At 36.2% G+C, this 14,487-nt stretch overlaps 1 protein-coding gene across 2 annotated transcripts; it reads right to left on the minus strand.

Annotated features, from left to right (window-relative positions):
* Positions 1-606: 606 nt before the first annotated feature.
* On the minus strand, positions 607-11,624 carry LOC113090778 (serine/threonine-protein kinase Sgk1-like). Of its 2 annotated transcripts, none has more exons than XM_026256368.1 (12): positions 11,220-11,624; positions 5,568-5,643; positions 4,192-4,299; positions 4,023-4,080; positions 3,850-3,933; positions 3,629-3,760; positions 3,424-3,536; positions 3,197-3,320; positions 2,912-3,007; positions 2,643-2,798; positions 2,464-2,553; positions 607-2,153 (listed from the first exon to the last, which is right to left on the minus strand). In XM_026256368.1, exons 1-12 carry the CDS (start codon positions 11,251-11,253, stop codon positions 1,986-1,988), a joined length of 1,239 nt encoding a protein of 412 aa, XP_026112153.1. In that variant the 5' UTR covers positions 11,254-11,624; the 3' UTR covers positions 607-1,985. The 2 variants fall into 2 exon arrangements, with proteins under 2 accessions (XP_026112153.1, XP_026112152.1); XM_026256367.1 differs by lacking the exon at positions 11,220-11,624 and adding an exon at positions 6,256-6,493.
* Positions 11,625-14,487: the final 2,863 nt, after the last annotated feature.

Raw genomic sequence — 14,487 nt, forward strand, 5'->3', positions numbered from 1 at the left:
TATCTGTAAAACTGCTTCGGGGTGGTATTTGAGGCTAAGTATATTCCATCATTCATCATGTTCACAAAATCAATGTGAACAAATGAAACATCACAGCAAAGGTGAAGTGACATTCAGCCAAGTATGGTGACCCATACTCAGAATTTGTGCTCTGCATTTAACCCATCCGAAATGCACACACACAGAGCAGTGAACACAAACACACACACTGTGAGCACACACCCGGAGCAGTGGGCAGCCATTTATGCTGCGGCGCCCGGGGAGCAGTTGGGGGTTCGATGCCTTGCTCAAGGGCACCTAAGTCGTGGTATTGAAGGTGGAGAGAGAACTGTACATGCACTCCCCCCACCCACAATTCCGTCCGGCCCGAGACTAGAACCCACAACCCTTCGATTGGGAGTCCAACCCTCTAACCATTAGGCCACGACTTCCCCTTGGTGAGGAACAAGTATATACTAAGACATATAGTTTCATTTTTGCATATTTATTGTTCATTCATATAGATCATTCTCAACATTTCATTATTCTAAGAATTTAATACTCTGATCATTAGATGTAAAATATGCGACATGTAAATAAATATACATGGAAAAATAGAAAACAATATATGAATACCTTCCAAAAATGGAAGAAAGAATAAACTTTATCCATATTGCCTTGTTTGCAGTTACCTAAAGAACAACATATAGCGCATTATTGGTCCAGTGATATGAAATATATTAGAATTAAAACAGGGATGCGTATCATGAGGGCATCCAAACCTCTCTCCTTCATTAAGTCGATACCACTCAGTCGTCCCATGAAATATTGTTCACATCTCTTTCAAGTCTCCTTTTCTATTGCACAGAATACCATGTCCCTGTCCAAACCACGGCGCGATACAGACAGGAAGATAGACACACATGGAAATGTATCACAATGTACATAAAGTAGCTGTACAGGCACAATTTGAACAGAAAAGACACCGTTCCTTCTGGGCTACTACAAATCTCACTGTGCATGATGCAAAAGTTTCAATACAATCTAATCGACGTGCTGTGTTTGCAATGGACAGCAATCACCTCAGATAACAATGATAAACAGACGTATACGACATCCATCCATCCATCTCACTAATTGTAAGATAATAGAATATGATGTGCGGCTACTAGAATTGTCTTCCCAGGAAACACAGTGTCTGGCATTTTGTGTAAAAGTTCTGGCATTGAAGAAGAAAAAAAAGGAAAGAAAGTACTTTTATGACAACATATTAATTTTAGGAGGAACAAATGATGTCTTCTACTCATTCAGACAAATGCTAAACGCTTGCAGGACTAGTTTTCCTTCTAATATAAACCTAAACATAGTTTGGGAAGTTTTGAGCAGGACTGAAGAGCTAAGCTAAACCACACTAATATAATGCAGTATGATCAATAATGCCGTTATTAAATTAATGTTTGTCAATAGGAAGACGATAATAAATGTATTGATATTTGAGTCGGACAGTCTGTGTATCCTCTTGTACTGATAGGGGTTGATATAATCACCCCTTTTTCGGACAATCTGTATATTTTGTACTATTCTTGATCCTTTACCTCCTCTGTGCAATGATGCATGAAAAATACAATTAAATAAAACATCATCCAAAGACATTTTGATCAAAAGGCGTTTCGCCTAGTAGCTGGTGCCATCATCTCTTTTTTTTTTTTTTAACAGATAATCAGTTCAACTCTCAGGCACTTCTAAGCTCGCTCGCTCTCTCTCTCTCTGAGCTCAGGTCCCCTCTGCATCCATTGGCACACACTGCATCTTTTCTGGAAGTTGTTGTTATGGTAGTTTGTGTCCTACAATGTCCCACATTCCTCTTGGTCATGCACAAGTGTTCCTTGTGCTGCCAGGTCGTGCATGCAAATAAACCAGAAGAGCTAAGTGTCCCACACTGTGGTCCTTCTTCTCGACGCATCTAGTGATGCTGGAATGGACGTTTTGGAGGGTCATGGAAGCCGTTACTGGAAGGCATGGTCAGCCGGGGGCCCGTAAGAAAAGCCGGGGAACGCTCCGGCAGCCTCCCGTACGCTGTTGGACAGGTGCAGGCTGTCTGAGTTGCATAGGGAGGTCGACACTGGTAAGTGGGTGAACTCTGGGTCAAAGTGCCGGAGGTCAGTGGGACCAGACTGTAGATTCAATAGAGACAGAATTTATTAAATATTGAGGTAACTGATTGTAAACTAATATATGCTTTCATGTAATTTCTGTTGAAACTTGTATGTCATGCATTAAATGATAAAGTTTAAATTTAATATAAAATATTACCTTTAAATGTTGCATTTAATAACAGTTAAAATTATAATCAAGTACTTTACATTTGTTTAGTCAACACATCAAAATATGCGTCCTTTAAAGCATGACAAAAATTATTATTTAAAAAAAAAAAAATCTAATTTGACATTAACTTTTGACTGCGCATGTAAAGAGTTAACTTACCACTGTAGGAACAAAAGGAGGCACACACTTTTTGGCCATGAGGTCGTCCCAGTTGATGTGAGAGAAGAAGCTGTGGAACTTCATCTCCAGCTACAAATAAGCAAAAGCTTGTATAAGTATCAGCAATCTCAGGAAAATAAACGTTATGCATGTGGCACTGGTGTGTTGTGTCCACTTACAAAATCATCTTTGGAGCCCAGTCTCTTGGTACGGTCCTTGTGCAGAAGACCCTCCAGCAGCTCTCGGCCAGCGTTGGACACGTTGGGCTTCAGGACTAGAGGCTTGTGAAGGATGTTGTTGTACATCTCGGCTGTGTTGCGACTGTAGAATGGAGGCTGGAAAAACAGAGACATAGAAATTAACTGGCATTGTTCGCGAAATATTTCCTTCGCTGCAGCTGATCTAGTCAGTTTTCAGAAAAAAAAAAGACTTGATAGGTCTTCCTCACCAGTCCATACAGCATCTCAAACAGCACTGATCCCAGGCACCACCAGTCCACAGTACGATCGTATGCCTGTTTCTGCAGCACCTCGGGAGCCAAGTACTGTTGAAAAAATCTTGTGTTAGCATAACAGTACTTTTAATTAAAAATAATATACTTAAAATGTAATGTTTTTATGACACTTAATTGGAATTAAATTAAAACATTTTATAGTACGCATGCATATTAAATGCAATTAGCTGAACTTTAGAGAGCATTATTGATCCACTTAATCTTTTTCGAATACCTCACCTCAGGAGTTCCACAGAACGTTGAGGTTGTGCCGTTGGGTTCCAGTCCCTCTTTGCACAGCCCGAAATCTGTCAACACAATGTGGCCCTGAGAGTCCAGGAGGATGTTCTCTGGCTTTAAGTCTCTGAAAAAAAAAACAGAAACTGGTAAGGCCCCATTATAATGGACAGAATCTGGCACACAGTTCAGCTCCTTCTCCACTAGGGGCACTGCAGCCAGTCACATACCTGTAAACTATGTGCAGTGAGTGAAGGTAACCGAGTGCACTAGCGATTTCAGCAGCATAAAACCTCGCCCTGGGCTCCAGAAACACCCGCTCACGCTGGAGGTGGTAGAACAGCTGCAGGACAAAAAAAACATACCAGAGTCAGTAAAGTTAGTCAGCTATATGGAGCTATATGAGAGTAAAGCGTTAATGCATTGTTTACTAACCTCGCCTCCATTGACGTAGTCTAGGACGAAATACAGTTTGTCAGTGGTTTGGAAAGAGTAATGCAGCCCCACCAGGAACGGATGTTTGATATTTTTCATTAATACACTCCTTTCCGCCATGATATGCGTTTGCTGGGGAAACATATTAAGTGCGATTGTTAATATTCTGCAGTTGTGGCAAAGTGCTTTTACATCCGTATGAGCATCGCATTAGGTCTTACTTCTTTCTTTTTCAGTATGATTTTCTTCTGAAGCACCTTCACAGCATAGTATTGTTCGTTTTCCTTGTACCTTGCGAGCAGAACCTGTGAAAATAAGACGCTGTTAGCATTCTCGGTTTAGAATATGACATAAATGTCGACATCTTGACTGTATGAAACTTGTTTGTGCCCACCTTTCCAAAGCTCCCCTTCCCAATGATCTTCAAGTAGTCAAAATCTGAAGGTTTGATCCTGTTAAGGAAATTAAACAACATTAGTAATGCCAACAACAAGCAGCCTGGCTGACTGAAATCCAATTAACCAAAAAAAAAAAAAAAAAAATGTTTAATAGTAACTACGTACTGAGTCTCCTCAGCCAAAGAGCTCCTGGGGTTGGTCAAACACAGGTGAGTCTCCTCCAGCTCCTCATTCTGGTTCTCATCGATTTTTAAGAATGAATCAACATCGGCACTAAGGAAAGGAGAATAAATTATGTTATCAATTTTATTTCTTTTGTTCAAGACCCATTGACTATTGGACCATGATATGCAATGACTACTCAACATATTTCATAATATGTGTTATTTCATAAAATTTTATCATAATTGTTCCTGTGGCTCAAGTGGTACAGCATTGCGTTAGTAGCGTAAGATTGTTGGTTCAATTCCCAGGAAACACATGTTAGGTAAAAACTGAATGCACTGTAAGTTGCTTTGGGTAAAAGCGCCTGCTAAATCCATCAATTTAAATGTATTTCTAAAAAGTGCATTTGTTTCAAAATCTCTTTAAAATGAGTCAAAATGTACAGCGTGTGTTTAATCCAGAGTTGTGTTTCCAAAAAGCATCATAAGCCTAAGTAGATCATAGACCCAATGCCACATATGATCTCTGCGATCAACTTAGCTTTTACTAAACAGCCCAGAACATTCCTTTAAATCCATTATTTCTTGTAATGCCTTAGGCAGGTCGATGGATGGCAGTGTTTGTGAAGGTTATGTGGGGCCGTTTCAGGTATGTTAGAAATTCATCATTTCTTTTTGACCTGACAAGACAGCTATTATTGCAAGACTATTAGATAAGATGCATCTACTTAAAATATAGATCAAATAATGTTTTAATGAAACCTTCATAAAAACTCCCTCCCTGCCCAACATGATGGCTTTTAGACTATTGAGAGGTTAAATCCCAACCTTTTACGCAACTCTAACATCCTCTTTGAATGAATACTGAGGGGAACATATGGAGGGTAGAGATGATGCGGTGAGAAATTTTCCACTGCTCTGACCTGAATGACTCTAAGACCAAATGTGCTTGATTGAATTAGGCCCTTATCCTCATCTTGGGGACATTAGGGATTTTCTTACTGTGGCCAACAGCGGCCTCAACAGCTGATTTTCTTGGAGCACTATTCTGGTGCTTGGCTTTATCTCGCCTGTACAGATTAACCTGCACAATTAGCAGAATGCACAGCTAAACTCAGATGATGGGATTACATCCTCTTGTACAGTCACCTCAATTAATCTATTATAAATACACTTCGGGTCACAGAGCTGCCTTTATGAAAGAATGCTGGAATTTTCCTGAACCACTTTCTTGCTGATTTTGAAACACAGAAATCCTCTCTGCTCTTATTTGTTGATTATGCCTTTTTTTTCAGTTCACACATCTACTTGTAATTGTAAAAGCATCATGCAATTGTTTATTTCCATGCTCACATTATTAAGTATTAGGATACTTACTGTTGACAAATGGGAGGGTTGGAAACAAGCTTCTGGATGAAGTCGTTTAAGCCCATCTTCCTTTCTTTAATAAAAGCTGAAATATAAAAAAAAAGCATTTACTTCAGAAGAAGGAAATCCACAGCTGACGTCACTAACACCCTGTTTTTGATCTGAATGAACCATCAACCATATGTGATGGGGAACCCTTCGAAATCTCTCTCTCTCTCTCTTTCTCGGTAAAATGATCACTTACACGTCAAGTCTATGACAGAAAACGTGTTTTATAGATGCAGTGATTCAGAGGATCCGTGAGCAATGGTTTAATGTCAAGCACTGTCAGTGTTACACAACACACCGCATTGCTCACTGTACAGCTGTACATATATCTGCTATTTATCAAGAACGATAATGCATCATTTCTACAACTCTCATGGAACCACGTAATTTAATAAAACAATGTAAAGGTGTTTAACCCCGAGAAAATCCATACTTTTCATCATGATATAAGGATATAAAAAATGCTATTAACAAAATAATAATAATAAAACATATTTAAATTGACTATACAAACACAAAAACGATGTCTAAAGACATATATTTTTCTCATTGTTATTTTTTAACAATGTGATGTATTGCATCCCTTTTCCCAAAAAGCATATGTAAATTAACGAAATCTATTACAGACACCAGAACAACTCAGACGTACCGGTGAGAACGGACACGATCCCCCGCATCTTGCAGTAAGTCAAGTCACATCCAGTTTGAGTAACTGCCATCACTATTATTATGAGTAAGTTATGTTACAAATCCACTGGAGGAATGTAGTATTCCTTCGGTGAAGCCTTTCTTTTATTGCAAAGCGCCGATCTCCCAGCAGTAATCGCACTGTTGGGTTTCTGATGCCGGGCTGTCGGGTGCTGAGCGCTACTGTCTTCCCCCGCCAGCCCCGCACTCGTGTTTTTATACGGGACACGTGGTTGTGGAGGCGAGGTTCTGACATCACTCCGAGTAACCGAGGAGACTTGCGAAGTGTTACGTCACGGAACCCCTCGATTCTCCGTTCCGCCGGTAGGGGGCGATGCGAGAGGAAACGGAGGCGCTCCCATTGATGCAAGCTTGATTAAACACTGGGGGACTTTTTTTAATCACTGAAAAATTACCACACAGCTGGCAGGTAATCTCATTGTAGTTTAACAGATTAACCTCTAATCCTTGCCAGTAATGATGAGGAAGAAAGTGAAGCAGTAGAAAATTAGAAAATAAAAGCATGCGGTTAAAACTGCTGTAGGATCATGTTCCTGAAATTAAGGTCTTTTTTAAAAGGAAGATATTCCTGTGAAAATATTCACCCCTGTAACTTAGAGTCTAGCATTTCCAATAACGAGGCACATTATTAATCTGTTGAAGCCTGTATACTATTCCAGATTGTCGTCTGTGAGCAAGCCACAGTGTTCAAGCCATCCGACCAGGTCAAGGGTGTGAGGATGTGGCATCACGGCTTACGTAAACCAACACTTTGAGCCACATCATTTATTTTTCAGCCTCCAAATGTGGTCCACTGACCCTGTAAGTTATATAAGTGTGCCATAATACGATGCCGTCCTTGCCATCTGGTCTTTTACAGATTTTGCCAGGTTAGACATCATCAGATCAACGGGGTCAACTGTATACCCCAACTACTTTGGATTTTAATAGTAAATGCTGAAATTAACATTAAGTATATTAATAAATGCTGTAGAAATATTGTTCATGCTTGGTTCATGTTGACTCAAGTAGTAAACTAATGTTGACTAAATGAACATTATTGTAAATTGTTACCAAATTATTATTAAATTTTTTCATGTTTATTTTATTTCAGGCTTAAAGTTTTTATTATTAATAGCCCTGGTGCATTTGATTAGCATTTCCACTATTCCAGACGACGTCTGGAATGCATAACCTGTTCTGTCTGTAAGTCTGGTCTACATAATATGCATAATGCCCTTTTCATCCTTTCATTTTACACAAACAGCTTGAGTACTTTCTTGAAGCTTTAAAATGGCCCGGCCAGTGGAGCAATTGAACTCTGTTGGTGGTTTGGTGGAGATTTGCCTGTTCACACGAGCAGGATCGGGTGGCGTGATATCAAAAGACTTAAGAGTTATGTGCTTTGTATTAACCAAACATCCTATCTTTCCGATAACAGTTAGGAGGAAAAATTGGGGGGGGAATTCAGCTGGAGCTATAGGTGTCATATAACAAAAGTGATGGGGAAGATCTTTGGTGGAAGATCACTTAGTTCAGAGGAATCAGGTTTCTTCCACCCATAACTTAGAATTTTGAGCCTGTTGAATATTAGACTGACATAAGTTTACCAAAAAATAGATTTATATATATATATATATATATATATATATATATATATATATATATATATATATATATATACACACATATATATATATATATATATATATATATATATATATATATATATATATATATATATATATACATATATATATATATATATATATATATATATATATATATATATATATATATATATATATATATATATATATATATATATAATGTAAAAAGACTTCGGCAAGCCTCCAGCAACCCACCAACAGAGTTCAATTGCTCCACTGGCCGGGCCATTTTAAAGCTTCAAGAAAGTACTCAAGCTGTTTGTGTAAAATGAAACGATGGCAAGGACATTATGCATACTTTGTAGACCAGACTTACAGACAATGCATACATCATGTTTCAGAACAAATACATTTGTTTTTTTAAAAAATATAAACTAATTATGAATAATTGAAATTAATTTTGCACCTTTAGTCCATGTCTGCTAGATTGAGGCCATTGATATGTGTTCCTGTCATGCCTGACTAAAGTTGACTAAATTAAATTTTATATGAAACTAGAACAAAAATACTTGTCATTGATTACTTTTTTTTTCAAATAACCTAATAACATGCACCCCCCCCCCCAAAAAAAAATGGAAAAAAAATACTAAAAGTGAAATGTCCATTTGAATATTTTGTTTGTAAAATTGTTTTATTTAAACATTTTAGATTAATTTCATTTCTATGAAAAATACACTAAAAAATACAGACCACTGTTGAATTTGTACACTGTCCAATAACCTAATAACCTGCCCCAAATTACATCTTAAAAACTTTAAAAAGGAAATAATTTACTTAAAGAGAAATTTCCAGTTGAACATGTTGTGTGGAAAATTGTCATTCATTCATTCATTCATTCTGAGACTAATGCAGAGAAACCAAAATACTGCCATTCCTTTACCTAGATCAGATGACTAGTGACTGGTTCTCTGGATTTGTCTTGTCTCTTCCTTCCCCCACTAACCTGCCCATGTTTCCACTCAACCCTGTTACTGTAACAGTATCTCATATGCCAAGCGGACAGGTGGCAAAGTCTTTCCGCTGCTCACCGAAGCACCTCTGAAGGAGTCATTCTGTCATAGTTGTCACAGATCCAATTATTACTATTTATTTCCTGTTACTATACTTGCCGTGTTACTGTGGAGACACAGGTCCCTGCTGTGTGACTGAAAGTGTGAGAGAGCATGCATTTGCATAACAGGCCGAGTGTTATTCGGTCAGATACTGTCTGCCACACTCCACTCGGCAGGAAGTGAATCATCTGAAGAGAAGGGGGAGTTTATTCTTGACTTCTGCACCTCCTCTCACTGCTCAGGGACAGATTGGACCCATAAGGCACTTTACCTCCATGCTGGCTCGCCATCATGAACTAAGCGCCAGCCTCATGTCCACACACTTATGTAAATCAAACAGATTTCTCTCTAGTTGCAGGTAGCACTGTCTGACCCATGGTCTTGATATTTGATATCTCAATTCTGTGTTTTCTTGACTGATTTATTCATGACTTCCTCCCACTATACACTTCTTTTTCACTTCAACTTTACTGATGATTTGAAGTTAGCATGAAGCATCCTCAACCCATTTTATTTTCTATGTGATATATAAACCTGTTTCTAAATTAAACAGGATATTCAACAAGGAAAAGTAAGATGGGATTTATCTTGAAGCAAACAAACAATATATATATATATATATATATATATATATATATATATATATATATATATATATATATATATATATATATATTCGTTGTTGTGTGGAATAATGTCCACCATTGAACCATTCACAATTAGACAATATGTGTATTTAGTATGAAACTCTTTAAGTTGCAGGTTGAATGTAAAAGTGAAAGAGAGTGTCCTGCTCACTCAGGTGACAGATAAAACAAACAGAGAGTCAGAGAGATCAAAGCCTAGACAACCTGATCAGACTTAAGTGGATTATGTCTGTGACAGATGAATGAATGTACAGACCTACTGTAGACTATATGTGTTGTGTTAATGATTTTTTAATGTAATTTCTGTTTCTTTTTTTCAAATACTTACTGTTTTTACAATAAGTGAGGAAAAAGAGAATACAACATACTGAAAATAATAAATATACTGACCCTTTAATAAAGAGATTTAATGTGAGAGATTTAGTTGTTAGTACAAATGACTAATCTTGTTATATAATAAGCTAATCCATGCCAAGTATATAGACAGAAAATACTTGTTTGTCTTAAAAGATTTTCTTCTGGTATGCCATTTCTTCTTTATAAAGTTGAGCCGAAAGCCCTTAAATCAAGCCCCGCCTTCTATTAGTTTCCCTCAGAAAAACGTCATAATAATGAAATCAGTCGCGACTTATGTGGTTCACGCACACTTTTTTGTTTGTGTATCTTTTCACTTGGATCCAGCAATTAAAAACCATACAGCATCATAATGCATTATCTGCTGATTATTAACGTATGCTAATAACAAAAAACACAATATTGCGTCCTAAATTTGACTTTTCTCTCGTTTTTACTCAAAATAGTAACTTTAAAATTGTGACTTCTTTTTTACAACATGATCAGAAGTAAATTATCTCTTTTCTTTTAAATAGTGAGCTGAATTTGTCAAGATATTCAACCCTGTTACACAAGTGATTGTAAATATTGTTCTTACATTCAATTGCATTCTTGTAAATAAACTGTGCGTCTACTGAAACCGGTTGATGATGTGTTGAAGTATTCATGTTTGACGTCACAAAGATGCAGTTCTGCTGCTCAGTTTAAGTAAGTAATCTCTTTAACCAAAATGGACATTTTCGGTTGTACTCAGTGTCTTCAGAGTACATGAATCCCTTTTAATTAAAGCATCACTATTGATGAATCTCACAAAATGGTTACATTTCACAGAGTTAAACAAGACAGAGTAAGTACTCTGTACACATTAAGGTAAATGGCAACACTTTACAATAAGGCCCCATTACTTAACATTAACATATTAACTAACAATGAGCAATTCATCTGGTACAGTATTTCTGTCATTTTTATTCATGTTATTAGGATAGAGATGCTCATTGTTAGTTCATGTAAGCTCAGATACATTAAATAAGATTATAAACAGATATACTACAGATTTTAATAATGTTGTAAATGTTGAAATGAGCATAAACCAAAATAATTCATGATGTAGTATTTTTCATTGTTAGTTTGTATTAACTAAACTAATGTTAACGAATCAAAACCTCATGGTAAAGTAAACTGAAGGATGATACTGGTTAGATCTTAACTAGAAAAGGTTCTTACCTAAGAATGATTTCTTCCCAGTCTTCATGTTCATTTAACAGCGTATATCTCCCAATCCAGAGTGGATCCTTCTTCTCAATTGTGCTATGACAGAAATCCTTTAAAAAGCCGATTTTAATGCCTTATCCTCAGCAGTTCATCATTTTGCATCATTTTGCGTGTGAACATACAGTATGTATGTGGGAGTGTGTAGGTGTGTGTGTGTAAATGAGCCTATCTCTGTCCTGCTGCAGTATTGTTAGAGGCAGTCTCATCGCCTCAGATTCAAAGATCAGCAAATTACTGGCCTCATCACTCCTCGCTCTGTATCCCTCACCTCTCTTTTTGCTCGTTCCTTGTCTACCTCATAGTTCAACGATAGCTGAAACCGAAGAATAGTGATGCATCTACTTGCCCTCCCAGCTCCCTTGTTCCTGAGTCTTACAAACAAAACAAAGCGACAGGTGTCAGATAGCAGCTGGTCTCACGAGTGTCCTGGTCCCGCCCCATAGGGAAACCAGTTTCCAGGTTACAGCAGTCACTAGGGAAATACCTGCACTGACTCCAACGCTTGTTTAATTGTGCCATAAGCTTCTAATGACTTCCCAAGTCCCTTGCTATGCTCTGGAAGCATCTTACATAAATAAACCTGATAAAAAACAATGACTTGGCAAGTTTTTCTACATTCCTGATGTCAGGAACTGCAAATGTGCAGCAACACCTGGCCAGCATGATTTGTACAAATGGGCCACAAAAGGAGCTACAGAATTACCAACCTGAATTACCAGAAAACGAGATGGTGATTTTGTGTGAATTCAATGGGAATTGTATGAAAACTGGATATTTAGAACAAAAGCATGAGGATCCACTTCTAAACATCACTGGAGTGCAAGCAGATTATATGAAAATGAACAATTTATAGTGCACCACCAAACCAGCTAACAAGGAAGGTTTTCAGAACATTCTGACAAGGTTCTATCATGAACAAACAATATTGTAGTGATGGTAACAGAACAGAGTTAGTCTGTCGTTTGTTCTCAAAACCTAAGCACAACAACATCATTTATACAGTGTTCATGGTATGTTTTATAAAAAATAAAATAAAATAAAAAAGTTTAATTTTGAATTTCATCTAAAGTTTTTATTTTTATTTTTTTTACTTTTTGTTCATTCATGTTAATGCTGTTTTGCAACTCTCCAAGAATCCTCAAAAAATATACATTTCACAGAAGTGTCACCTATGTCACTTAGTAGTACAATTATGACAGCTAACTTACAGAGGACTTCACTGATTGAATTATTAGTTGTAAAAAAAAGCAAAGTTAAGTATAAGAAAATCTTGTTACTTATATGCTTGTGTTAAATATTTACTTCATAGAAATGGTTTGTTCTTTAAGAACCTTTTCATCAGTGATTCTTAGAACTTTCTTCGTTGTATCAGACAGTGGTGTATAAAGTACCTGAAAGTCATACTCAAGTAAAAGTGCAGATATCTTACCAAAAAATGACTTTGGTAGAAGTTGAAGTCACTGTTTAGGTTATTACTTGAGTAAAAGTGTTAAAGTATTTGATATTTATTGTACTTAAGTACGTATTTATCGTACTTAAGTATTGTACTAAGTCTTAAAAGTACTAAAGTGTTGAAAGTAAGAACAAGTAAATGCTAAATGGGAAAGAAACAAATATATATATATATATATATATATATATATATATATATATATATATATATATATATATATATATATAAATGTTCATACAGTTTGAGTAGAAAGATTGAGATCAGTTTCAATATTTCTTCCATTTTGTATTTTTGGGTAAGAATAAGAAGCACTTCCTCCGGTACTTAGTGACTTTCATTCCATTGCTTTCCTGCAGTCTGTGTTATTCTGATTAGTAAGTAATGAATATACTTACGGGAAATGTATTGGAGTAAAAGTATTTTACATTTTTATTAGGAGATTTAGTGGATATAAAACTCAAGCAAAGTACAGATACTCCCAAAAAAATACAAAGTATTTTTACGTTGTTACATTATAACCTTGGTATCATAAAAGGTTCTTTACGGCATCAAGAAAAAAAGAAATGGTTCTATGGCAGTGCCGTGAAACCCCCTTTTTGGTTCTGTCTGGCACCTTTTTTTAAGAGTGCAGGAGTAAAAATTTTAAAACTTAATCAGAACAGAAACATTTTAGACTAGGTAACACTATTCACTATTAACTAGTTGCTTATTAGCATGCATTTTACTAGCATATTGGCTGCTTATTAGTAGATATAACGCACATATAAATGTCTTATGACCATAGTCCAGATATCTTATCCCTACCCCATACCTAAACTTAACAACTACAACAACTACCTTACTTACTATCAATAACCAGCAAATTAGGAGTTTATTGAAAGAAAATAATTAATAGTGTTCCCTAATCTGAAGTGTTACCATTGGAACATTAGCAAAACATTCTTATTAGCTTTGAATTCAACAAAACCCCCAAAATAGTTTTTGCCATGAGATTGTGTTGGAAATACTGTGATGCCAAAATATATTTTGCAATCAATTTAAGAAGCACAGAAAATGTTTAAAAATCTAATTGCATATATTAAATGCACCAAAGACCTCAAATGACCTCAAATGTTTACAGTTTCATTCAGACTCATTCAAATCAACACATGCAAATTCAAGAAAGCTAAATGCTGAAGCGCTTTTATATAAAAAAAGAAAAAGCACATTTCCTTTTGCACTAAATGTTTCCTCATTAAATTATAAAGACAGACACTTTTTTTAAGAGACAATCAAAATTTGTATTACTTATTTTCCTGCCCAGTGCACGTTCATTCCCCCTGTAGGGATGGGCGATACCTCATATTTAGTTTTCGATACGATACTGATACGATACTTCTAAACTGAATGTTTAGATTATGAAATGTATTTAATTATTATGAGTACAATGGGTAATAATACCTAATTAACTTTATATTTGAAATGCATTTTAACATTCAATACGCCTTAATTGTAATTTATTAGGTAATATTTTTGTTTACACATGCTTAAAATATGATTACTGTAGTGGTAACCAAGGAAATCTACAAACACTATAGTTAAACTATGTTCAGTTTACCATGGTTCATTGTCATAAAGGACTGCCAGTAATAGGCTGTTGCATGCATAAAATGCAACCTTTTTATTCTGAGAGTGTATGATTTATATTAACAATACAGAATAGAACATGAGCAATATGAACTTTTAACATTCAAATGTAAATAAATGTACTGTAAAAACTAGGGTACA

The sequence above is a fragment of the Carassius auratus genome, unplaced genomic scaffold (genome assembly GCF_003368295.1).
Source record: "Carassius auratus strain Wakin unplaced genomic scaffold, ASM336829v1 scaf_tig00214021, whole genome shotgun sequence".
Taxonomy (NCBI): Eukaryota; Metazoa; Chordata; class Actinopteri; order Cypriniformes; family Cyprinidae; genus Carassius; species Carassius auratus.